Raw genomic sequence first — 26,687 nt, forward strand, 5'->3', positions numbered from 1 at the left:
AAAAGGGACCTGAAGTCCAAAACATTGCAAATTGCAATAGATTGTGCAGAAAATTCTTAAGTGGTGAAGACTTCCCAGTCACAAGCAGTCTTGGCAGACCACTTAATAGGCAGGTAATACCTTACACTAGTTTTTACACAATTTACACTTTATTAAAAAAAAAAAATTAAAAATCACTGGCCCCTAATGTTAAACTGTTAATTGCACAATGAGAATGGAACCCGCTTCACTTTTACATCTCAAATTTGGATAACTTCCTAAAACATAGCACATACCATTTTAAGATTAGCCTCTTGGAGTTTCTGAGCTCTTTCTTCCAGACGCTTTGCTATAACTGCAAGCTCTGCGTTTTTTCTCTTCAGTCTTTTAACCTTCTCCTCCGTTTCAGGAACACTGCTTTTTCTCTGCAGAATATGAATTAAGTAGGTTAGTATATCGCTTCTAAAAAACTACAATTATAGTACAAGATTCCAGATAGATGTTTAACCACTTAGGACAGAGCCTCGTTTTGAGATTTACTGGTTTAAAACAATTACTTTGAACCCCCAAACATTATTGTGACAGACCTAGCCGGGGCAGAGGCTTTTGGAGAGGACTGAATGCGAGCCTCTTGCCTTTCCGATTATGGGCCAGGCCTCAAAACAGGAAGGCGGATGGGTTATCCCGACAGACAGACCTGGAACCTTAAGACTACTTTTCCAACATCCTCGAGTTGACCCGTTCGGGGTCCCAACTGTGGTGGTTGGACTGTTTCTCAGGGGGGGGAGTATTGTCATGGACCTTGGAATGCTGAAGTGTTTGAATCTGTTACACAGTGGGGGGTCTTCTGCCCTGTCTTAAGGCTAACCCCCCGCCTCCAGACGGTTCCATGGTCTGGAGGAAAAGCATTGTTCTGTGCTTGGCTGTTTGTGTACTTTGATTGCCCCCTGGTGCTTCTGTCTCATTACACATAGCAGTCCTTCTATTCAAGCTATCGGACCAATCCCTGCTGACCCTGTTTCAAGTCCTCATTTGCATGGCTAAGAGTACCTAATTGAGAACGACAATGTACTTTACAATTGACCAATAGGAAAGCGGTTGTTGGGGGCGGGGTGTTCAAACTGCTGTATAAAAGTGTGTTGTGTGCATCCAATAAAAGAGTTTTCCTGTTTGAACTTACATACAGCCTATCTGGTGTTTGTTCTGGATTTGGAACAGCACATAGCTGGACCCGGAGCCTTGGATGACCGAACCATCAGACATTGCGATCTGCAGTCTGATTTAATAGCAGCAGAGGAGTGTCAGGAAAGTGGAAGCAAGCGAGCAAGGGTCTCGTTACAATTATATATCATTTTTTTTTAACACCCTAGAGAATAAAATGGCGGTTGTTGCAATACTTTGTCACACTGTATTTGCACAACGGCCATACAAGCGCACTTTATTTGAAAAAAAAATGTCTTATTTTTGAATTAAAGAATAAGACAACAGTAAAGTTAGCCCAATTTTTTTTTAGATTGTGAAAGATAATGTTACACCGTAAATTGATACCCAACATGTCACACTTCAAAATTGTGTCCGCTCGTGGAATGGCAAAAAAACTTTTACCCTTAACAATCTCCATAGGCGATGCTTACAAACATTCTACAGTTTGCATGTTTTGAGTTACAGAGAAGGTCTAGGGCTAGAATTATTGCTCTCACTTTAACGATTGCGGCGATACCTCACGTGTGGTTAGAAAACCGTTTACATATGCGGGTGCTACTCACGTATGCATTTACTTCTGTGCGCGAGCGCGGCGAGACGGAGCGTTACAAAATTTTTATTTTATTCTTAATTATTTTACTTTTACACTGTTCTTCGAAAGAAAAAAAAAAACTTCTGGCACTTTTATTCCTATTACAAGGAATGTAAACATCTCTTGTAATAGAAAAAAAGCATGACAGGACCTCTTAAATATGAGAACTGGGGTCAAAAAGACCTCAGAGCTCATATTTACACTAAAATGCAATGCCGCCACTGCCGGTAAGCGGTAGAGGGCACCAGAGTGCGGCGGAGGGGGGGCCCTCTCCCGCCACCGATACCTGGAGTTTTCTGTACACAGAGGTGTCCGTTTATGAAGCAGTGAAATCTATTCACTGCTTCTTTCTCCGGCATTCACGGTGAAGATTTTTCTCCTATGTGTGCCTGTTTATGAAGCGGAGAAGATCGCTTCACCCTTGGAGGAGTGAAGTGATCTTCCAACGCTTCAAACAGTGGAGAACGGACCAGAAATTCACAGAAATATGGAGATGTCAGTTTATTGAGCAGTGATAAATTATCACAGCTCAGTTCACTGAAAGACACGTGGTTAATGTAATTAAAATAACGAGTCCCCCTGCATAATATATATACACACACACACACACACACATTGTATATACATGTATATACACACACACACACATTGCATTGTGCTATATTTCTGGCACATCAACATTTATTTTTAGTCCTTACTGCATGTTTAAAAGAACAAAACACAGGAAATGTACATGTGCACCCTTTCCACCCTCCCACTGTGCTCCTTTAACCTGCCTTCCCCTCAACAATGTCCATTGGATGTGGTTATGGTGCACGATATGTGGCATTGTTGAACAGGACCCCAGAATGTTTCATGTGGAGGTCTTTTGCACTGTGGGACTAGTGGTCACTTAGTTGAGAGTTCAATATACAGTTTCTGATGTGGATAAAGGACCAGCCTTGCTTACTAATGGTATATTCCTTCATGTTGCGGGTGACCTATCACTCCTCCATTATTCCCTCGTGGCATGCAAGACTACATGCAAGGTTCTCGCTACAGGCTGATTAAGCCAGACTTTCCTAGTTGGCACTGGTGGAATCTTGGGTGGTGTTTAAAATCTTTGTTGGCATTTTTCGTCTATTTTTTGGTAATGCTATCTTTTCATGACATGCAGGATTGGACATTCCCTTAACACTGCGCCAAAGTTGTACAAATATGCATACTGGTAACACCTACTTGCTGATGGGACGCATAATTCTAATTGTATGAAATTAAACTTTTGTTGATTGAAAAATTCAATATATGCCCTAGTCCTGGGGAAGCGAACTCACAAAATGTGTCGACCAAATAAAGGGCACCAACCGTATGAGTTGTAATTGTATATAGCATGAAAAATTCAATATATGCCCTAGTCCTGGGGAAGCGAACTCACAAAATGTGTCGACCAAATAAAGGGCACCAACCGTATGAGTTGTAATTGTATATAGCATGTATTTCATATATTTTTTTTAATAGTTTATCTCCGTTTCTCTCTGAATTATTTTTTACCTAAACATTTCTGGTGTATATGGCATGTTTTTCCTGGCAGCTCATTAAAAGTCCTTATTTGCTTTGTAGGTATAGTCTTGCAAGTAAATATTGCAGTAAAACACAGGGGACTGGATGCCAGATGCAAGTATGCAATTTAATGGGGTGGGGGGGGGGGTAAATGTCAGATATACACAGTAGGGGGAGAGGAAAAGAGGCAAGAAAGTATTTTTTTTTTAAGTTTCCTTACACTTTAATGCTTCTACACACCATACATAAAAACAGCCACCTGACATCTCTATGTTCTAGTGCTCCAAGGTAACAAGTTCATTTGAAATGAATAGGATACCCCAAAACGTGCCCTATCAACAAGCGTTAACATGGTAACGCTTAATCAATATGAATCCAGGTTATGTAAGCAAACAAAATATACAGTATCTATACATACATACAATAACTGAATAGTAATAATTTCATAAATAAAATGATGCCCTGCAAAATAAAACTGTAAAAATGTGATCAAGTGACAATAAAATGACTACATGCTCCTCAAATATTTTGCAGTTCAAATGTAAAATTTGTAGGTATACTTATAATTAAAGAAATATAAAGCTTTGCTCTGTGGCAATGAATTAAAATATTGAAACCAATGGACAGTATGAATAGCACTTCCAAAATAATTCCTCAGTAATAGTAGTCCTGGTATCTCTCTCTCAGATAGGTTTCCTAAAAGATCTTGTTTCAAGCCTGCCCAAATTGACCAAAATTATTTTTTATGCCAAACCTACTTTTAGAGAAGGACTGGGCTTAGGGACAGGATGGCATTTGCCCTAGGTCAAGTATAAATAATACATGTTAGGCTGGCAGTCTTGAGTGCAGACATTCCAATATTCAGACCCCAATTAGAGCAGGGCATACAGTCAGTGACAGCTGCTGATGTAATATAGCCATCTGCTTCATGTTCAGACCTGTGCTCACAGCTCCTGGCAGAGGGAATTCTTCCAGCACCAACTTGGAGCTTAGAGATGTTATGTGACCAAATGCAGAACTACAAAGAAAGTCAAGGCTGGCAGAAGGAAAAACTGTCAAATGTGTTGTGCAAACTTGTTAAACAAAGCTGAACGATAAGAAATATTAATGATGACATCATGGGACTTTGTAAGTCTACTCAGCAGCAGTCATCTTGTTCTGCTCATTTAGTACTTCCTCATTTAAAATGTATCCCTTACAATTCCTCCCTTTTCTACCATATATTAGTGAACTGCCTGAGGGAGAGGAGTGATGCGGGAACCGGCGCTGGAATCACGCTGGTTCCCGCATTGCACTAGTGTGAAACCCAGGGTAAAGCAGAACTTAATGCTCTCAATCAAGGATAACTGCTGCTAACATTAGTAAACAGAAATGGATATTATATTTACTTCTTTTAAACTTCTCTTTTTTTTTTACATTTCTTTGGGTGCTTCCTGGTTTTTGGCCTAGACCAAAAAGATATCCTACACCTAAGGAGTCTTCACCTTTTTTTTTCTTTCATCTGGAGGACGGTTTTTCTCAGCTAAGCATGTTGGCAGGTTGCCTACAGTGTACTGCACAAGCAAATGAGTCGGCTCACCTATGCTGGGGAAGGCTTACATTTTAGTACCTCTAAATCTGGCTTTTGGTTTGGCATGCGTTTAGCGTGTGGGTAGTGTAGGGACAGGTCATCTGTCTGTTAGGGACAGTAATATCGGTAGAGATAGGTTCCAGATGAGTAGGGAAAGCTTAGGGATCCACCACTCTTCCTGGAAGCCTCCCCACTTTGGCACGGACCAGCTAGACAGCATTCTTTCCCTCAAGACAGACGCTGTCAGTTTGGCTGAGATCTTCTCTGCTACAATATGCTGTTCATCTCTGAGTGTACCTGGGTTGGCTGCCTTCCCGCCAGGCTTATGGTGAACTGTTGTACTTTGACTACAATAGAAGTTCTTTCTATTGCATCTGAACTGTGTTTGAATTACTGCCACCACACCATGCTGCACCCTCTCACAAGCATGGTACCTGGCATGGTGGAGGGTCCTCCAGTAAGGAGAGGATTGTGATCTGGCTTCCCCTCTTGACCTGAGCGGTCAAGAAGTTAACTCATGTTACAGAAACCCATAGCTTGGCAGCATAGAACGGGAGAATAAGATAGGTAAGCGAGTGTATAAGGTCCACGCTAGGTGCAAGGCGGAACCTTATTCTGTCACTGAGTTAGGTGCTAGAGGTATGCTGGACTGGTGGAGAGAGCACAGGCTCAGCAGTGTCCCTCCTAAATGCATATACACAAGAAAGGTGTGTAGTAACATGGGACAACACTTTTACAGAAGGACAGCTCATCTATAAGCCAGGGTACCACCATAATGTTCGACTTCCAATTGAACGCTGTCCCCTCCAGGCCTGGGCATTGATGAGCGTGCACATGGCAAAAAAAGAGAGATGCAACACTGGTGCTGCTTGCATGAAATGCTAGAAGTTTACTAAATGCTCTCACTATATGCATGCAGTATGTCACAAAAAAAAAACAAAAAAAAACAAATACCAGAATTATGTTTTCCTCTTGTAAATCTTTGCAGCGTTGTTCCAAATCTCTCAGTGCATTCAGCAATTCTTGTGTTGATTGAGAACCATCATCAGCATTCTGTATGAAATCAATTGAAACATTAATATGCAAACTACACCTAAATTATCCTTTGTTTAGGAACAGATGAAAAGAATAAGTAGGAGGGTTAAAAAAAATGCACTTAAAGCTGAACTACAGGTAGATATAATAGCACAATTTATTGAAGTTTTGTATTAATTATAACAATATACATTTCGTAATTGCAAGCAGTGTGAGAACCAGTTCAGCTTTAACATTCATATGTTTTGTGACATAACATGGAAAATAGTTAATTATGGTTAATTGCAGAACATCAAAAAGAAAGAAGTACAAAAAAATAAAATAAAAAAAATACAAAAACCCTTATGTGAAACAATAAATTATTACACGTTTAACATGAGTAACTAGTAGCAGTCAGTGCCAGCTCTGGAAAAAAAGTGCCAATTAGAACCGTTTCTTACTGGCAGCAGCTGGCAAAATCTTGAATAAACCATGTAATTATGGAACTTTCTTACAAACACACTGTTGTTTAAACGTCAACCAAATTTTCATTTTACTGCCAGGATTGCACACATTCACTTTTAATTATGTTAATGAAATAAAGGTAAACATGTATTCTATGTCTAAAACAGGGCAGATTGATGTATACACAAGAACTTAGGCACAGCTATGGAACACATGAGGTTATTATTATTAAGAAAAACTTTAGAGAATTGCTGGGGGAAACCTGAAGAAACAGCAAATCAACCATATTAGCAAACATTCTACTTTATTGGCATGAACGAGAACGACAAACAATATTTTTTTGCAGAGTACTCGGTGGGGGTTGGTATTTTATCTATTGAATAGCTCAAGGCAGTGCAAAGTAGGTGCAGGGATACAAATTAAAAAAAAGACAGGTGTACTATAAAAAGGTAGCCACTTGCCTCATATATTCCTCCCTTGGCTCTTCACAATCATGCACATGACCATTTCAGAACTGTGTTTGAATGAAACTACAAAGCGTCAACTACAATAGAATATCCAGGAACATGGCAATGGGTAGGCATAGGAAACATCCAACTTGAAAACAGTGGTACTTGTGTGGTGGGGAGGGCAGTGCAAATTGTAGCATACATTGTATTGTGGAAAAGTAGCAAATTAATACGGATATTTGTCTTGCAGATCTGGAGATGGCAGCAGAGTGTGTGTGAGTGTGTATATATTATATAAAAACATATACACACACACACACACTATATTGCTCAAAGTATTAGGGCACCTGTCTTTACACGCACCTGAATTTTAATGGCATCTCAGTCTGTAAGGTTCAATATGGAGTTGGTTTACCCCTTGCAACTAAAATTAAAGTTTGAGTCCAGCTGGGTTAATGGAGCTTTATTAATCTATATGAAGCGCAATAAGTCCTTTGCTATGAGGGTCAATTTCTTATGGTGAACGTGTGCCCAAAAAGGAGACTGGTGGTGGGTTCAACTATCACATACTTTTCACTGGATTGAGTCGATTTTGTTGATCATGCATGGACATTCATGCAAAGGACTTTATTATTTGGTGATTTCTGACTACCGGTATATATTATACAAGTTTATATGTTGCAAAGTCTTGTTTACATTTATGATCAGTTTTGTTCACAGATCCATGCAATTCATTAGCACAGCATATTCACATACTGCAGGGTTTGACAAATTTGCTTGGAATCTAGGAGCCAGCTAAAAAAGTTAGGAGCCAGAAAACGCACCCTGTCCCGCCAAGCTTGCGTGCAGAAGCGAACACATACGTGAGTAGCGCCTGCATATGTAAACGGTATTCAAACCACACATGTGAGGTATCACCGCAATCAATAGAGCGAGAGCAATAATTCTAGCCCTAGACCTCCTCTGTAACTCAGAACATGCAACCTGTAGAATTTTTTAAACGTCGCCTATGGAGATTTTAAAGGGTAAAAGTTTGTCGCCATTCCACGAGCGGACGCAATTTTGAAGCGTGACATGTTGGGTTTCAATTTACTCGGCGTAACATTATCTTTCACAATATAAAAAAAATTGGGCAGACTTTAAAAGGCGTCTTATTTTTTTAATAAAAAAAAAAGTGTATTTTTTTCCCCCAAAAACAAGTGAGCTTGTAAGGCTGCGGCGCAAATACGGTGTGACAGAAAGTATTGCAACGACCGCCATTTTATTCTTTAGGGTGTTGGAATAAAATATATATATATATATATGTTTGGGGGCTCTAATTAGAGGGAAGGAGATGGCAGTGAAAACACAGTGAAAAACACATTAGAATTGCTGGATTGCTGTTTTACTTGTAATGCCAACGGCCACCACAAGATGGCGCACCACAAGATCACAGAAGGAAGCTTAGGCCTGTAGAAGGCCGCAAAGCCGCGGCCTCAATTACCGGCCGGCGCGGCGGGGGGAGGTGGGGTCACACGAAGACACAGGATCCTGTGTCTCCGTGCGCCCCCACCGCGCGATCGCAGTGGGCCCGCGCTGGCCGGCAATCTGAGGCCGCGGCTTTGCGGCCTTCTACAGGCCTAAGCTTCCTTCTGTGATCTTGTGGTGCGCCATCTTGTGGTGGCCGTTGGCATTACAAGTAAAACAGCAATCCAGCAATTCTAATGTGTTTTTCACTGTGTTTTCGCAGTTTCAGGTCACGCCAGGTCACTATTTCTTGTCGCAATTGCGACTGGGCGCCCAGGTTTTGTCGAGCCCTGATATACCGTGTATCACCTGAAGAACAACTTGTTTTCTGTCTACACTTTACAAAGTTATTACATGCATCCGAGAGAGGGGGAAATTGGGACTTTATATGAAGCACAATTAAGTGCTTCCATCCCGGTAATGAATCCAACGTTCATCTAAAGTCCCAATCTCCTTTTAAGTTATGACATGCAAACATATTCTTTAGCTTTTGAATTGCATAACTGTCTCTTTGGTAAGATAAAATGCTACAAAACAGAAGTGAGTGCTGGGCTAGGTTGACTCATTACACTGAAATATCACTTCTGGACTGGCTCAACCTTTACTATGGTGGGGAAACGCTATGGCATAGAAACAAACTTTTCTACAGTATTCTGTACTCAGTACTTAATGCTTGCACTTTAAATGTCTTATACAGGCCCGAATGTCATGAGTCTGCCAAATGTGTGTGGTAGGAGCTCAGTCAATGGAGGCATTAAAAAGGTGACGGTCTTCATTCAATTTACCTGTAGCGCCCCCTTGCTTGCAGCATGGGCACTATGCTTTAATTTAGTGGGGAACGGGAGAGTTACCTTGCTCCCATTCAATGTTTGTCTAAATTTGATGATCTTTGTCATCCTGGAAGTTCCACTGGGTCAGACTGTGGTCAGTGAGTGCAGTGCCACCCCTGGCTGGCAGCTGGCGCTAGAGGGGTTCTGGCAGAACAGATCTTCTCCCAGCAGCCAATTAGAGGATGTTTTCCCTCGCGGGGCATGCTGGGGGAGGGTATATCTGTGAGAGAGGTCATGTGTCGAAAACTTTTCCGTGGGGTCCTAGGGCTTTTTAACAGTGATAAACCCCTCACAGGAAAGCCCCACACAAAAAAGAAAAAACACAGGCCAGATAACACAGTCACCTCAGGAAGGCCCCCCCTCCCCCCCTGACAGCGGCAATGTTAGCAATGCAGCAAGGAAAAAGGAGCAGGGAAGGGAGGAGAAGAGGACCCCCGTACCCCAGGAATGCCCAGCCGTACCAACCCACCGAAGCGGGAGGGACTGTACTTACCCGTCCCAGCGAGGACTTGCTGACGCATTCCTGACAGAACTACAACCGCAATGGAGGTAGCTGTCGGCCCGGTCCACTGTGAGTGAGACAACACCACAGCCCAGTCATATGTGGACCTCGGAGCAACGCTCACCGGCCACCCCAGGAGTCATGAGGTATGGCGTGGCAGACCAAGCCTCTTTGCAAAGGTGTGTCCACGCTTGCTGGTCGGACTGAGTAGACTACAAGGATCTATAATATCCAGCCTGTCTCTCAGCTGACAGTTGAAAGAAGATTCTTCAAGAAAAAGTAAATAAAATTTCTCCTCAGGGCGCTGGGCCCAAAGGGAGCCATATGTCCTTTTCCTTGCTAGGCAGAACGAAACTGAGGCTGCATGCTGAAGTGAAGAGGGTTATGTCTTGAGGGACCGCCCCCTGGGCGGGGCTTTTCAACTTGGTTAATGTAACGTGTATTTAATTATCTAACATGTTTCTGCCTAGTCCTCTCCTGTAAACAGAGAGCATAACCCACTTGTCAATATTTAGGGAGATGTGTCTGTCCATGGATAAGAGAAACGTTGTTTTTTCCATGACATAAAAAACGGTCGTGTGTACGCTGTATAAGTCTTTTAAACTTACATTGTGATAATTTCTTAGGGCTAGTTCACACTAGCACATCTGTTTTAGTACACTTTTAAAATGCAGATCTATGCATAGACACACAAAAAACAATTGTTTTCTATGTGTCTTATTCAAACTGCAACACTGCATTAACATGCATTGCGTTAAAATGCAACATGTATGCATGTAAATGTGTGTAAAACTCAAGGAAAACAAAAAAAATTTTTGCGGTCATTCATTTTGTCCGTAACCCACAAATGGGTACAGGATGTGATATCACAGAAAACATGCAAAAATATAGCATTTTATGTGTGCATTAACCACTTCAGCCAGGAAGGATTTGCCCCCTTAAATGACCAGGCCATTTTTTGGGATACGGCACTGCGTCGCTTTAACTTACAATTGCGCAGTCGTGCGACTAACCAAAACAAAATTGTCATCCTTTTTTCCCCCACAAATAGTTTTTTTTGTGGTATTTCATCACCTCTGCGGTTTTAATTTTTTGTGCTATAAACAAAAAAAGCTGCCAATTTAGAAAAACAAAAAACATTTTTTTTTTTTTACTTTCTGCTATAATACATATCCCCCAAAAAATATATAAAAACAAAATAATTTATTCATCAGTTTAGGCTATTTATTCTTCATATTTTTGGTAAAAAAAATTAAGAATCGCAATAGGCGTATATTGAATGGTTTGCGCAAAAGTTATCGCGTCTACAAACTACGGGATAGATTTAGGGATTTTTATTTATTTTTACTGAAAAGAAAAAAATGCAACGCTCATTGTTTTGTTACAGCTATTCCACCTTCTCCCTTTTTTTTTGTATGCCGATACTCACATCATCGTGTGTGCAATTTACATTTGTTTATTTAGTCATGGCACTATAGCTTTAAGGTTTTCTCCAGGGTTGGGAGCGATCCATTATTATATATATATATATATATATATATATATATATATATATATATATATATATATATATATATATATATATATATATATATATATATATATATATATATATATATATATATATATATATACGATCCTCGGAAGCCTGTCAATCAAGTAGGAACACCCAGTCCCGCAGCCCATTCCCGGAAGCGGCGGAGAAGATGCATCTCTAAAACGGTAAGTACTGCTTCGATTGTAAAAAAAAACTCCCTTTGACAAAACGAGCCTCAATCTAATGTTAAAAAAAAAAGATTTTTGGGTGAACCTCCACTTTAAACAATTGAAGACTAAAATGGGGCTAAAACTAAATTGAAATTTGCTGCCAAAATTAACACTGGCAGCCTCACTGTGCCCCATGAATGCAGCCTCACTGTGCCCCATCAAATGCAGCCTCACTGTGCCCCATCAAATGCAGCCTCACTGTGCCCCATCAAATGCAGCCTCACTGTGCCCCATCAAATGCAGCCTCACTGTGCCCCATCAAATGCAGCCTCACTGTGCCCCATCAAATGCAGCCTCACTGTGCCCCATCAAATGCAGCCTCACTGTGCCCCATCAAATGCAGCCTCACTGTGCCCCATCGAATGCAGCCTCACCATTGCCTGGTTGATGGATCATACACACACAGCAGGGGATCTCCCACTGTGTGTCACAGAGCTGGGTCTGTGTTCGGTGGCACTGTAACAAGGTCCTGCCCCCCCTAGACCAGCTCGAGTGATAGGCAGAACACTGATTCCACCAGTGTTCCATCTACTATCACACAAGCCGACCTAGGGGGGCGGGCCCTTGTTACAATGCCGCTGACCACAGACACAGCTCCGTGACACACAGTGGGAGATGCCTGCTGTGTATGCGATACGGAGGAGGAGGAGGAGGAGAGAAAGGGAAGCGCTGCAGCCTCAGCTCAAAGCGGCCCCAGGGCAGTCAGGTCCTGCCGCCCTGTGTCCTGATCCCTTCTGGCAGAAGCGGTGCAGGCTTTTAAACAGGACATCAGAGCAACCGGGGAGGGAGGGAATTTGCCCTCCGGGCCGCTCGGATGTCCTGTAAAAAGGCCTGCACCGCTTCTGCCAGAAGCAATCAGCCAGGAAACTGTCAACCTGGTTTGCCCCTGCTCCTCAATCGCCCTGCACTAAATTCCACTTGCAAAATGCAAGCAGAAATTTGAGGGCTGTTCTCCCAACACTCTTCTCCAGAAAACTGACCACACTGAGCTGGATGTGCTCTCATCCCTACTCCTGTGCAAGCAGGAAAGGGAACTCACCAGAGAGTAATGACCACTATCTCTGCGATCTTATTTTCGGAACTTTAGATGTTTTATACATCAGCAACCACATAATGATAATTCTCCACAATAGGGGGCATTCACAGCGCATAATATATAGATCTCTCCAGTTTTAAAACTGTTGCTCTTCAAAATTCAGCTCTCGTCAGCCATACCAATTAGAAAACTCTACATAGTGTAAAATCATCCAGACTGGGTGTCAAGTCTACATGTACCACCAGCCCATTTCTAACTGACAGCTTTGAACAGTGCAGTTTCTCCACTTCAGTTACTGAATGATCCACAAGGTGTCTCAAAGTGAAGCAGCGACAGACAGGTGCTTCCTGAAGGCTGAATAGTGAAAGAAGGAACACAGGAGCACCCCTGCAACACTCCACTTAGCAGATGATGTCAGCAATCAGTTGTTTCAAAATATATATCAGAAGTGATCGGCAGATTACTCTGATCCAAGTGCACAATGGTATATTTATAAGAACTTTGGAGCAGCAAAAAGCAGCTATTATATTAAAACAGAATACTAAAAAACATATGTATTAAAAAAAATGATCAATAAAACATCAACAGCGCTAGAGCCATTTGAACAGGCTCATGAGCTATTGACTCAATCTGCAAAATGAAAAATGAAACTAATGGTATAAATTAACCCTATAGGTTATTTCTATCCAATAATTTCAGCCACTCAGAGTAGGGTTGCCACCTGTCCAGGATTCACCCGGACAGTTCGGGTTTGGAATCGTGCGTTCGGGTTTCAGACTGAAGCCAGGACACATTTAGACTGGACTACGACTTCCCAGCAGGGTTGCTGACTGCAGTTAGTTGTCTAAGCTGAGAGTGCCTGTTGCACTCTTTCACACGGTCCAAAGCCAGCACTAACAATCCTGCCCCACCCCCAAACACCCTACCCCGTGTGTCTGCCCACACTCCAATCCCTGGTGCTGTGTCTCAGAAAAGGAAAGTTAGCGCCGGAGATTTGAAGTCAAGCAGCCTCAGATACATCTGGATGAGAGGTGCTGACTGCAAAGGGTGAGTGAGCTCACCATCTATTCTTGTCTGGGACTGAAGTCTCCCCCTTCTCTGTCCTGCCTCTGAGTAAGTACACTAAGGCAAATCGGGGTTCTCAGAGCACCCCTTACATCAGATTTCCCCTTGCAGAGTCACTACAGTGTTTCCCCTTACATCAGAGTCTTCTCCATTCATCAGAGTTTTCAGTGTTCCCCCTTAAATCGGGGTTCCCAGAGCATCCCTTGTTGGAGGCATCAGAGTTCTCCCTTATATCAGAGTCTGCAGAGTCCCCCTTACAGTGAAACGGGACCTCTGCATGTTCAGATGTAAAAGGGGAACTCTTGTTATTAACTTCATATGATTAGAAATGTTATTTAATAGCAAAATATATGTATAGTTTATACTCTAGCGGTGCACGGCAATTTTTTTTTAAAGTGTTCAGGTTTGACTTGAAGAAAAGGTGGCAACCCTAACTCATTCCTAAGACTCAGTCCAATATGACCCCTTGAATGACAGTTCACACAATTCTGGTGGAATTTACAGGGTGCAACATCGGATCCTGCCAGGAAATGCAAATTTCACTCTGCCATGCTCCCCTTATGGTGTTGTACTCACCAGATTGTAGATGTTACCAGTGTTGAATAAATCCAACCAATACAACCCGTCTCAGCTGCTCTCTTCCAGGTGTGTGTCGGTGATATTAATTGGGTGTATGCGTGCATCACAGCGGACATGCAGGGAAGCAAAGGTGACTGCATATGGTGTATAGGGCGTCTGAAGACGTGAGCCAATCACAAAACGCGTCAGAGCGTGGCTACACGACGGTACACTTGCACTGAAGCTAGCATCTACCCGGGACTCACAGAGCAGATAATCTGGTGATCTTAAGCCTTTTTCTGAGTGAGCAGACGCAGCATCTTAAGTGACAAATTGTTATATATTTTTACTGTGTAAGCATATGTGGGTAGCAGGGGTAGTATTTCATAATAAAGGGTTTTACACCATATGCAGTCTCTTTTGCTTCCCTGCATGTCCGCTGTGCTGCACGCATACACCCAATGAATATCACCAACACACACCTGGTGAGACGGGTTGTATTGGTTGGATTTTTTCAACGCTGGTAACATCTACAATCTGGTGAGTACAACACCATAAGGGGAGCACGGCAGAGTGAAATTTGCATTTCCTGGCAGGATCAGATGTTGCACCCTGTAAATTCCACCAGAATTGTGTGAACTGTCATTCAAGGAGTCATATTGGACTGAGTCTTAGGAATGGGACTCTGAGTGGCTGAAATTATTGGATAGAAATAACCTATAGGGTTAATTTATACCATTAGTTTCATTTTTCATTTTGCAGATTATGAGTCAATAGCTCATGAGCCTTTTCAAATGGCTCTAGCGCTGTTAATGTTTTATTGATAAATGTTTTTAATAATGCTTATGTTTTTTAGTAATCAGTTATTTCAGCCAAAACTATTACCGCAGTAAGATGGCGATGGTGGAAAATTTTAATTTGCACCCAACAGTACCAAATATGAGGCACCGATCAGTGCTTTAGCCCAACTGGCCTAACACATGTGGTGACCTCGGAGACCACATCACACCACAGACTGTGCCAAGGTTCTGCACCTGGAGATCACTCTGCGGCTACCTAACCGCACACAAGTGTAGAACTTACTCCTATATGAGCTGCTGGAGATTTGACCAGGTTCTTCCCCAGTGGATTTCCCACAACCAGAAACACAAACACAGTCACTCTTTTCCTTAATAACCAGTCTAGGGGTGCATTTCTTATTGTGTTTGTTTATGAAATACTTGGATAGGGTTGAGGGGATTGAGTGGGATACTCCAAAAACAAGAACTATGTATAACTTGAGGACCGTGATCCCCTTTCTATACAGCTCAAGCAGAAATCCTTGCATATAGCAAACTGGACTTGGCCAACAATGGAAACCATCAATTGTAGAGATGAAGCAGAAGCCCTTGCATATAGCAGACTGTGGACTTGGCTTTGTAATATAATTGAAATAGTAGCAGGCTTCTTTCTTTTAGGCCTTGTACACACGACCAGACATGTCCGATGAAAACGGTCCACGGACCGTTTTCATCAGACATGTCTACTGGGAGGTTTTGGTCTGATGTGTGTACACACCATCAGACCAAATTCCCCGCGGACAGAAAATGCGGTGACGTGGCGGCGGCGATGACGCGGCGACGTGCGCGAACCAGGAAGTTAAATGCTTCCACGCATGCGACTAATCACTTCGACGCATGCGGGGGATTTCGGTCCGATGGTTAGGTGTACTAAGAAACTTTTGTCCGCTGAAAACCTGTCCGCTAGGCTGGAAAACTGTCCGCTAGGCACTACACACGATCGGACATGTCCGCGGACATGTTCGGTCGTGTGTACAAGGCCTTAGAGCAATAAGAGCATAGATTCTTCACAAAGAATTCAACTAAGCTCTTCAGGACACTAGCCAATGTCTCATTTAGCAAACACACAGCTGACTCTCTAGCGCAAGAGGGGTGGCAGCAGTCAAAAAGTCTAAGATCTCTCAGCAGTCTGTACTCACAAAATGTCCAGGGAAAGCTAGTTGCCTCCTTCCAACCTCCAAGCAACACTTTTGTTTCAGTGATATCAGACTAGACCTTCAGCAGTCAGCTCTCAGCAGCTTCAACACCCAGGGACTCAGGTCGCCCACCTGATGCCTCTCGACCTGCAGCAAGCACTCCAGGCTGGACTGATCCTCTGTGGAAAAACTCCAAGCTCAGTGTGCTCATAGAATATATACAGTTACCCAGCATGCCTTCAGGGTCCCGTTCCCTGGGATTGGCCAGGGCTGTATAAATATTCATGCTGCCATCTGCATAGCTCCACACTTATGATCCAGAAAGTTTTCACAGCTTTTCTGGAAAGCAGAGGGAGTAAACAGACTAGCAGCAGCGGAGAACACCGAGCAGACCTAACTATTAAATGCAGCTGCAATGAATAATTAAATTTTACCTGACCCAGCAATTGCAGCCACACTGAATACAGTGTGACAAGCCAAAATTTACCAAAAACACAGTGAACCACACTAAGTCTATCTATCTAATCCTAGCACCCATCTAGGAGGGCACTTCATAAGGCTCTCTAAAGCACCAGGATGCAGAGCCCATTGCCTCATGGCCACATTCCAAGTACACCCTGCAACTTTCATCCCAACAGGGTCTAGATATGGCTTTTAAAGGATAAGTTCACTTTCATAATATGTGACACCCATATGTAGGGTGTAACATGTTACAAATGCAGCAGCCCATGCACCCAACACCCCCCCCCCCCCCCCCATTGTGACAGCAAGCTATCTTCTCTATCCCCCCGACCGTTATCACAAGTGAAAAAAGCCTTTGGCTATCAGCTTGTAGTTCTTAATAACCTACCAGGCTGCTGTTGAGTACTCTAGGTAGTTCATTGATGGTTCCTATCAGTGTGTAACTGCCTGCTTGGACAGCTTACACTGACATTCTGCAAAACAGTATAACCCAAATATCTAAAGAAAAACTACATTCCCATATCCCTCATTGGATAAAAAAGAAAATCCTGTACCAAGATGCAGCATTTTCTTACACGATCTGTGGTAATTAAACCTTAGATGAAGTTATTTTGGACAGTAAACTACTTAGAACATATCAAATAATCACAGAATAGTAAAGAGATTATTTCACTTCAAAGCAAAGATTATGTGGAAAGGTTTACATTAACTAATCATGCAAAGCATGATATATTTCACAGAGTTCAAATTACTAATGCTGATTTCATCTGCATTTTATTAAGCTCAAATTTGGCTGAATTACTCATGTGTTTGATCATGTTAGAGCTCATGAAAAAAAATGTCTACTCAAGCACAGTAAAAAAGGCATTTCGAATTTACGATACATTTTCATTCTATATATAAACGCATCGTGACATGAAGCGTACTGCAGACATAATTTATGTAATTTGCTGCTTAAATTTGAAATGGCTGTTGAATATAATTATTTTAAACATTGATCATCACAGTGCATATTCAGAAAATCACATTAGAAACATTTTAATATTGCTATTAAGGACTTTAAAGGTTAGTCTGACAAAAAGAAAAAGCCAAAAATACTATTTACTATTCTGGGATATGTTTAAGCAGCTCACCTGCAAAGTCAAAAAGGCACTATGAAGAGGAGGTTATTCCTTTCCAGGGATAGGGTTATTGTTGCTAGGCAGTATTTATGGTCCACAATCAATCTGCTGTAGACAGGGCTACTTCTCTTACATACAGATGCACATCTAACAAGGATGTAATAGTTATTTATATATTTTTCCCCCGATTACTGCACTGCTAATATTGGCCTTAGTCCATGCCTCTTTGGATTGAGAGTGCAGGGTTTCATTTGTATGCAGTGCAGCATGCACACCTTATTACAAATTCCTAGCAAGTACAGTGCAGACATATAAGAATGAGTACTGGCTGGAAAACACATGAGAGGCATACATTTTTTTTAAAAAAAGCAGAGTATTTGAAGTACAGAGCTGCAGGCCAATGCTGGAATAATTAAATTGCAGTTATTAAACAACGCGTATCATTTCTCTTTTAAATTCAAGGCAAAGCAACGACATCTGATCAATGCATTATTCAGTAGGGTAATAATCTCTCCAGTATGTAGAAACATAAATGCTTCACAATCTGATATGCGTGTTTATGTTTTGGGAATCAGCTGACCTTGCATCTGGTAATGCAGTTCTGTATAGTCACATTTTTGCATAAGGCTAGGTTCACACCTATGCGGGTGGTGCCGCTGCATGACCCACACAAATTCCCACAGCTGTAACCTCCTGCACAGTGATACACAGGCGGGTGCCATTAATTTTAATGGCACACCACTGGCACTGAAACTCGGAACCGCAGTGCAGGCTGTGATTTCAAAAGTAGTGCAGGTGCGGCTTTCCTGCATTTCACAGGGCGCAGCAGCCCATTCAAATGAATGGGTTGTCGGGCTTGTGCGAACCACGGCCCACACAGCCGCATAGATGTGAACGCAGCAGCAGTGTCAAGATGGGCGACAACACACTTGTGAATTAGTTCTCAAAAAAGTTTATTTGACAGAGCATTAGAAGACTACAGGGGTGTTAGAGGCGAAAAACATTACTAGTGGCTGTTCCATGCCTTACCCTCACACCTATGCAGTTTTTTAGTGTGTTTTGCAGTTTACAGAAACACACTACACATGGTTTCACATTCATATCTATGCGTTTTTTTGCCGAGGCGTTTTTGGAAAGTGTCAGGGACTTTTTTCCCGCAGCAGATTGTGTTTTGCGTGTAATAGACGTCAAAGGACCTGCACTAAAAACAAAGTATTGCATTCTTGATAATTCTTACATACGTTTTGCTCTCTATAACACATTGGGCCGGATTCAGCAAGAATTTACTCCGGCGTATCTATAGATACGCCGCGTAAATTCAAAGCTGCGCCGGCGTATCTTCTTTCTGTATTCAGAAAGCAAGATACGCCGAAATTAGGCTAAGATCCGACTGGCGTAAGTCTCTTACGCCGTCGTATCTTAGGGTGCATATTTACGCTGGCCACTAGGTGGCGCTTCCGTCGTTTTCGGCGTAGAATATGCAAATGACCTAGATACGCCGATTCACAAACGTACGTGCGCCCGGCGGAATTTTTTTACGTTGTTTGCGTAAGGCTTTTCCAGCGTAACGTTGCTCCTGCTTCTATGAGGCGTACGCAATGTTAAGTATGGACGTCGTTCCCGCGTCAAATTTTAAATTTTTTACGTCGTTTGCGTAAGTCGTTCGCGAATAGGGCTGGACGTACTTTACGTTCACGTCGAAAGCAATGACGATTTGCCGACGTCATTTGGAGCATGCGCACTGGGACACCTCCACGGACGGCGCATGCGCCGTTCGTTAAAAACTGCAAAAACGTGGGGTCACTACTATTTTACATAGTACACGCCCCCAACTAGCCTATTTTGAATTAGGCGGGCTTACGCCGGCCCAGTTACACTGCGCCGCCGTAAGTTTCAGCGCAAGTTCTATGTGAATACACAACTTGCTGCTCAAACTTACGGCGGTGTAGTGCATCTGAGATACGCTACGCCCGCATAAAGATAGGCGATTCTCTCTGAATATACCCCACTGTGTATAGCTGGTTAAGGAGCATGTTGGGAAGATAGACACCGCATCCTTAATAACTGATCAGTCATCAGCTGTCAGCGGCCTTCCCCACTGACAGATGAATGTAAAAATAAGCATTGCCTGCAAAAAAAAAAAAAGGCACAAAAACCGGCATGGGGTCCTCCACTAGACTCTTATCCGAGCATGCAGCCTGGCAGGGAAGCAAACAGAGGAGACAATTAAGCGCCCCTCCTGAACCATACCAGGCCACATGCCCACCCCAAAAGCACCTTGTCCCGATGTTGAAGAACAACTGCTATGCAACTGTTCACCGATTTTCCCTGTGTTCATGTCTAATGTAGCCTTTCGCTTTTTTTTTCTGCCTTGGCCTGGTTCAGCTACAGAGTTCTCTATTTACAGGTGATACAAAAAAAATTGAATATCGTGCAAAAGTTCATTTATTTCACTAATGCAACTTAAAAAGTGAAACTAAAATATGAGATAGACTCATTACATGAAAAGCAAGATAGTTCAAGCCGTGATTTGTCATAATTGTGATGATTATGGCTTACAGCTCATGAAAACCCCAAATCTACAATCTCAGAAAATGTGATTATTACATGCAATCAATAAAACAAGGATTGTACATAGAACAATATCGGACTGAAAAGTATAAGCAAGCATGTGTACTCAGTACTTGGTTTGGGCCCCTTTTGAAGCAATTACTGCCTCAATGCGGCGTGGCATGGAAGCGATCAGCCTGCGACACTGCTGAGGTGTTAAGGAAGACCAGAATGCTTCAATAGCGGCCTTCAGCTCTTCTGCATTGTTCAGTCTGATTTTTCTCTTGGCAATGCCCCATAGATTCTCTGTGGGGTTCAGGTGAGGCGAGTTTGGTGGCCAATCACGCACAGTAATCCCACGGTCATTGAACCAGGTTTTGGTGCTTTTGGCAGTGTGGGCAGGTGCCAACTCCTGCTGGAAAATGAAGTCAGCATCCCCATAGAGCTCGTCTGCCGAAGGAAGCATGAAGTGCTCCAAAATCTCCTGGTAGACAGTTGCGTTGACCCTGGACTTAATGAAGCACAGTGGACCAACACCAGCAGATGACATGGCTCCCCAAATCAACACAGACTGTGGAAACTTCCCAATGGACTTCAAGCATCTTGCAGTGTGTGCCTCTCCATTCTTCCTCCATACTCTGGGTCCTTGGTTTCCAAATTAAATGCAAAATTTGCCCTCATCAGAAAAGAGGACTTCGGACCACTGAGCAACAGACCAGGTCTGTTTTTCTTTAGCCCAGGTAAGACGCTTCTGACGTTTGTTGTTGTTCAGGAGTGGCTTGAGGAATACGACATTTGAAGCCCATGTCCAGGATCCGTCTCTGTGTGGTGGCTCTTGATGCACTCCAGCCTCAGTCCACTCCTTGTGAAAGTCCAACACTTTTCAATGGCCTTTTCCTGACAATCCTCTCCAGGCTGCAGTCATCCCTGCTGCTAGCGCATCTTTTTCTTCCACACTTTTCCCTTCCACATAACTTTCTATTAATGTGCTTTGATACAGCACTTTGGGAACATCCAACTTCTTTTGCAATTACCTTTTGAGGCTTTCCCTCCTTATGGAGGGTGTCAATGATGGTTTTCTGCACAATTGTCAGGTCAGCAGTCTTTCCCATAATTACGATTCCTACTGAACCAGACTGAGAGACCATTTAAAGGCTCAGGAACCCATTGCAGGTGTTATGGCTTAATTAGCTGATTAGAGTGGGACACTTTGAGCCTACAAAATTGTACTTATTTTTACAATATTCTAATTTAAAAAAATTGTGGATTTGGGGTTTTCATGAGCTGTAAGCCATAATCATCACAATTATGACAAATCACGACTTGAACTATCTTGCTTTGCATGTAATGAGTCCATCGCATATATTAGTTTCACCTTTTAAGTTGCATTAGTGAAATAAATGAACTTTTGCACAATATTCAAATTCAATTTTCGAGTATCACCCGTATAAGCTTTTGGCTGCTTGGTTTCTATGGAAATCCAATTGTGGAAAAGAGCCCACCCCCCCACACACATTACAGTCCTCAGCCCCCCCCCAAACATTACAGTCCTCAGCCTCCCCACACATTACAGTCCTCAGTGCCCCCCCCCCCCCCACACATTACAGTCCTCAGCCTCCCCCCCCACACACATTACAGTCCTCAGCCTCCCCCCCCCACACACATTACAGTCCTCAGTTCTGTCCCCCACACATTACAGTCCTCAGTTCCGTCCCCCACACATTACAGTCCTCAGTTCCGTCCCCCACACATTACAGTCCTCAGTTCAGTCCCTCACACATTACAGACCTCCGTTCCGTCCCCCACACATTACAGACCTCCGTTCCGTCCCCCACACATTACAGTCCTCCGTTCCGTCCTCCACACTCAGACAGATCGGAGGGAGGCACACACAGCATGAGGAGAAAAGTTGCAGGGAGGCGGGACAGTTCTGGATGGAGGGCCGAGGTAACAAACAGGTGATTGGCCAATCGCCTGTTTGATAACCTCGGGCAGCTCCGCCCTCCACCCAGAATTGTTCCGCCTCCCGCTGTCGGCTCTATGAGGATTACAGAGCGACGCAGGAGGAGAAAAAGTCTCCTTGCGGTCAGAATGGCAGAGTGCTGCATGTGGGGCTCTCTCATGCCGCCTGCTCACGGCCCGGCTGCAGAAGTGCCGTGGGCCGGTAGTTGGCCGCGGACTGGGGGTTGACGACCCCTGCTCTAAGGCCACATTCACACCATGTGGAAAAATTAAGACATTTTTCTGCACCTGTTTCTGCAAGGTCACACTGCTAGGCACTCTGTTCACACCACAATGTTAATATACACGTTTTTTACTGCATAGACACATCACATGACATTGTGGCATGAACAAAGTACGTAGAAAACAATTGTTTTCTATGTGTCCTTGCAGAGACCTACGTTAGAAAAAAAAGTCATCTGTAAATTGTGTGAACAAGCCCAAAATATTCTATGCAGGTCAAATCTGTGCATTTTTTCCATCAGTTTTTATGCACATATGGTATAAACAAGGCCTAAGCCCTGGTTCACAATGGTACGATTTGACATGCGGTTTGACATGTCAAATCGGCGGCAATTGCCAGCACTGCACCATCGTTTCTGTACTACGTTTTGCAATTTTGGGCTGCGATTTACATTGACATCTGTGCAGAAACCTGCACAAATGCCTCTAAAATCGAGTCCAAAATAGGGACTGACATGCGGGAGTGAAATTCCCGCAGCTCAGTGTGAACCTGGGCTAAACTATCTCCACCTTCAACAGTGAGTACTGTAACAAATTTTAAACACAGAGTATGGAAAATAAGATTATACTCTTTATCCACAATTAGGTTTCCATAGAAACCCAGCAGCCAAAAGCTTATAAATAGAACCAACGCTGTAGCTGAACCTGCCCATGGCAAAAAAAAGTAGCGTCTAGACTCCAAGGCAAAAAGTGAAACAGTAAATACAGTGCCTTGCAAAAGTATTTCAACCCCCTTGGCTTTTTACCTATTTTGTTACATTACAGCCTTTAGTTCAGGGGTTGGCAACTCCTGGCACTGGTGCTGTAAGTGGCACGCAAAGCCTCTTTTGCCGGCACTCGACTCCCTCCCCATCAGCAGAGCAGCGCAGGAAAAAGTGTCAGTGAGACACTAATGCATTCCAATTTCAGAATTCCCCATGCCATACATGCACTGAGGGGGAGGCACTGTGCCCCCACACATTGTAAAAGATGGGAAACATGGTTTGGTTCTCTAACTTTGCTGTAGCTGCGATCGTCACCTTTTATGATGGGTGCAGTTCTGCTAGGGGGGGGTCCATGTTTCCAGGAGGAGAAGGACAGTCATTGGCCACTGCTAAAGCCAATCACAGTCCTGCTAGCCCCACCCACCATCTGGAGGAAGATGACCTGCTTGGTTGCCACTACCAATCTCAGAAAGATGGGATTTCACTGATTGAGAAAACCACAATCAGGTGACGGTTTGTGGAATTACTGTTGAGCTTCTGGAAATTTTGTTGAAGTTATTCCTGAACCTTTACGTCACTTACTACTGAAACCTGGCACTCTGTCACATTAAGCCACAGCCAGTATTCAGCGCAATGAAAATCACACTCCATCCACTTTTTCTCAGCTGCGGGGGCCCAACTTATGATCCTGCACACAGACCTGCTGCTTTCAGAAAATGCCACTGACCTGAGCTCATCATTGCGCATCCATTCCAGATGCTTGGATGCAACATTTCATACATCCCACACATCACATACAAGCACAAGGGCTGGATGCGAGAGGTGGATCAGCAGGATGAGTGTGCCAGGACAGGTAGATGCGTCTCATCTCTGCTTCCTTTCACCACTCTGCATATTACGAATATCATAGATGAGAAGAGGGTACAGCGGTGGAGCAGATGAGCAGGAGGGTACAAAGGTGGGGCAGATGTGCAGGGGGGTTCAGTGTTGAGGCAGAAAAGCAGGGGGGTAGAGCAGTGGGACAGATGTGAAAGGAGGCGTATTGGTGGGGTAGATGAGCAGAGGGGGTTACAGTGGTGGGGCAGGAGAGCAGGGTGGTACAGATGCGAGACAGATGTGCAGGAGGTACATTGGTGGGGCAGATAAGAAAGTGGATTACAGTGGTGGGGCAGATGGGTTCAGTGTTAGGACAGATGAGAAGTTGATGAAGTAGTGAGACAGAAGAGCATTGGGATACGGCGGTGGAGCAGATGTGCAGAAAGGCCCCAGAGGCCGCAACACCTAAGCAAGAGGCACCACTAACCAAACACTGCCATGAAAACCAAGGAACTCTCCAAACAAGTAAGGGACAATGTTGTTGAGAAGTACAAGTCAGAGTTAGGTTATAACAAAATATCCAAATCTTTAATGATCCCTAGGAGCGCCTCCAAATTTATCATAACCAAATAGAAAGAACATGGCACAACAGCAAACCTGCCAAGGGACGGCCGCACACCAAAACTCACTGACCAGGCAAGGAGAGCAGTAACCACTTCAACCCCGGAAGAATTGGCTGCTCAATGACTAGGCCATTTTTTGCTATTCAGCACTGCGTCACGTTAACTGACAATAAGCGTATATTAATTGGTTTGAGCAAAAGTTATAGCGTCTACAAAATAAGGGAGAGATTTATAGCATTTTTATTATATTTTTATTTTTTTACACTAGTAATGGCAGCGATCTGCGATTTTTATCAGGACTGCGACTATATGGCGGACACAGACACTTTTGACACATTTTTGGGGCCATTGTCATTGATAGAGTGATCAGTGCTATAAAAATGCACTGATTACTGTAAAGATGTCACTGGTAGGGAAGGGGTTAACACTAGGGGGCGATCAAGGGGTTGTGTTCCCTAGTGTGTTTCTAACTGGAGGGGGATGGGACTGACCTAGAGGAAATGACAGATCATGGTTTCTAGCTCATAGGAACTCATGATCTGTCTTCCCTCACAGAACAGGCATTGTTTTGCCTCTCGTTCCCATGATCGCCTGCTATCCCACTTAAAGGGACCGTCGTACAGCTACGACAGTTTGCGGGATTGTGCCGACCTACCTGCTAGTCGGCAAGTGGTTAATCAGAGAGGCAGCACAGAGACCCAAGGTAACCCTGGAGGAGCTGAAGAGTTCCACAGCACAGACTGGAGTATCTGTACATAGGATGACAATAAGCCATACGCTCCGTAGAGTTGGGCTTTATGGCAGAGTGGCCAGAAGAAAGCCATTACTTTCATCAAAAAACAAAATGGCACGTTTTGAGTTTGTGAAAAGGCATGTGGGAGATTCCCAAAATGTATGGAGGAAGGTGCTCTAGTCTAATGAGACTAAAACTTAACTTTTTGGCCAAAGAAAAAAACGCTATGTCTGACGCAAACCCAACACATCACATTACCCAAAGAATACCATCCCCACAGTGAAACATAGTGGTGGCAGCATCATGCTATGGGGATGTTTTTGAGCAGTCGGGACTGGGAAACTGATCAGAGTTGAGGGAAATATGGATGGTGCCAATTTACTTTTTCTGTTATTTTGTTCTATTTGTTGTTTGTGAATACTTTTGCAAGGCACTGTAAGAGCTGGTTCACACTGGGGCGACTCGTTAGGCGACTCAGCCTCCTGACAAGTCGTGTCCCATTCTATTTAATAGATCCGTTCTAATAGGAGCGACACAAGTCGCTCCGACTTAGAAAAAGGTTCTTGTACGACTTTGGGGGCGACTTGCATGGACTTCTATACAGAAGTCATTTTGCAAGTCGCCTCTGAAGTTGTCTTCAGGTCGCCTTGTCGAGTCGCCCCCAAAGTCGTGCCGCCCCAGTGAACACAGGGAAGATCAGTAAACAATTGCATAGCAGTTGTTCCTCAACATATAAAGAACTGTGACTGTTTTTTAGCTCTATCCTCTGTCCACATTTATTTACATTTTTTACGCACTAGTCTTTTGTGCTAACAGTTTACCTTATTGTTCCTCAACATCCAGCTGCCGAAAGGAAGGCAACATATCAAAACGGTTTTCTGTGCGATAACATTTCTTATGACAACCAACAATATTCTGAATAACTATGATAAACATAAATTAACCTACAGTATATGCATGGATTTAAAAAAAAAAACTGAAAATGCTGCTATAGCTTGGCAGAAGTGGAGAAAAAAAATGGCTTACCCTTCAGACTTATCCAGGCTGATGTGGTACCTTTACCTTGCACTGAATTAAGGCAACCTTTACAGCAGAATAGGTTCTCCACACCCTGCAACAGGCCAACAAATGGCACCACAATGCTGCTGTGTCGTGGCAGCTATTGTGAAGTGTGTTTCAGTACCATTAGCAATGAAGAACACCACAACGCACAGATCTGTCCAATGACACACATTGCAATAACTCATGATGAAAGGCAGGTTTTTAACAGAAGTTACTGCAAGGCAATAGTCTGAATGGGCCCCTAAGTGAAATAACGCATGCCAGCACAGCAGCAATATTTGCCAAGTGTGCAGGACAATTTACATTTATACAATGCATGTTG

The 26,687-nt window shown here is 43.3% G+C and overlaps 1 protein-coding gene across 5 annotated transcripts in view; it reads right to left on the reverse strand.

The window, feature by feature from the left end:
• TSPOAP1 (TSPO associated protein 1) overlaps positions 1-26,687 on the reverse strand; it is a 317,131-nt gene that overhangs the window by 158,187 nt on the left and 132,257 nt on the right. For all 5 annotated transcript variants that reach the window (XM_040338277.1, XM_040338276.1, XM_040338275.1 and 2 more), the window contains 2 exons: positions 5,838-5,936; positions 276-404 (listed from right to left, as the gene is read on the reverse strand). In XM_040338277.1, coding sequence (XP_040194211.1) covers positions 276-404; positions 5,838-5,936 — 228 coding nt within the window. The remainder of the gene's footprint in view (positions 1-275; positions 405-5,837; positions 5,937-26,687) is intronic.

Source organism: Rana temporaria, chromosome 2 (genome assembly GCF_905171775.1).
Source record: "Rana temporaria chromosome 2, aRanTem1.1, whole genome shotgun sequence".
NCBI lineage: Eukaryota > Metazoa > Chordata > Amphibia > Anura > Ranidae > Rana > Rana temporaria.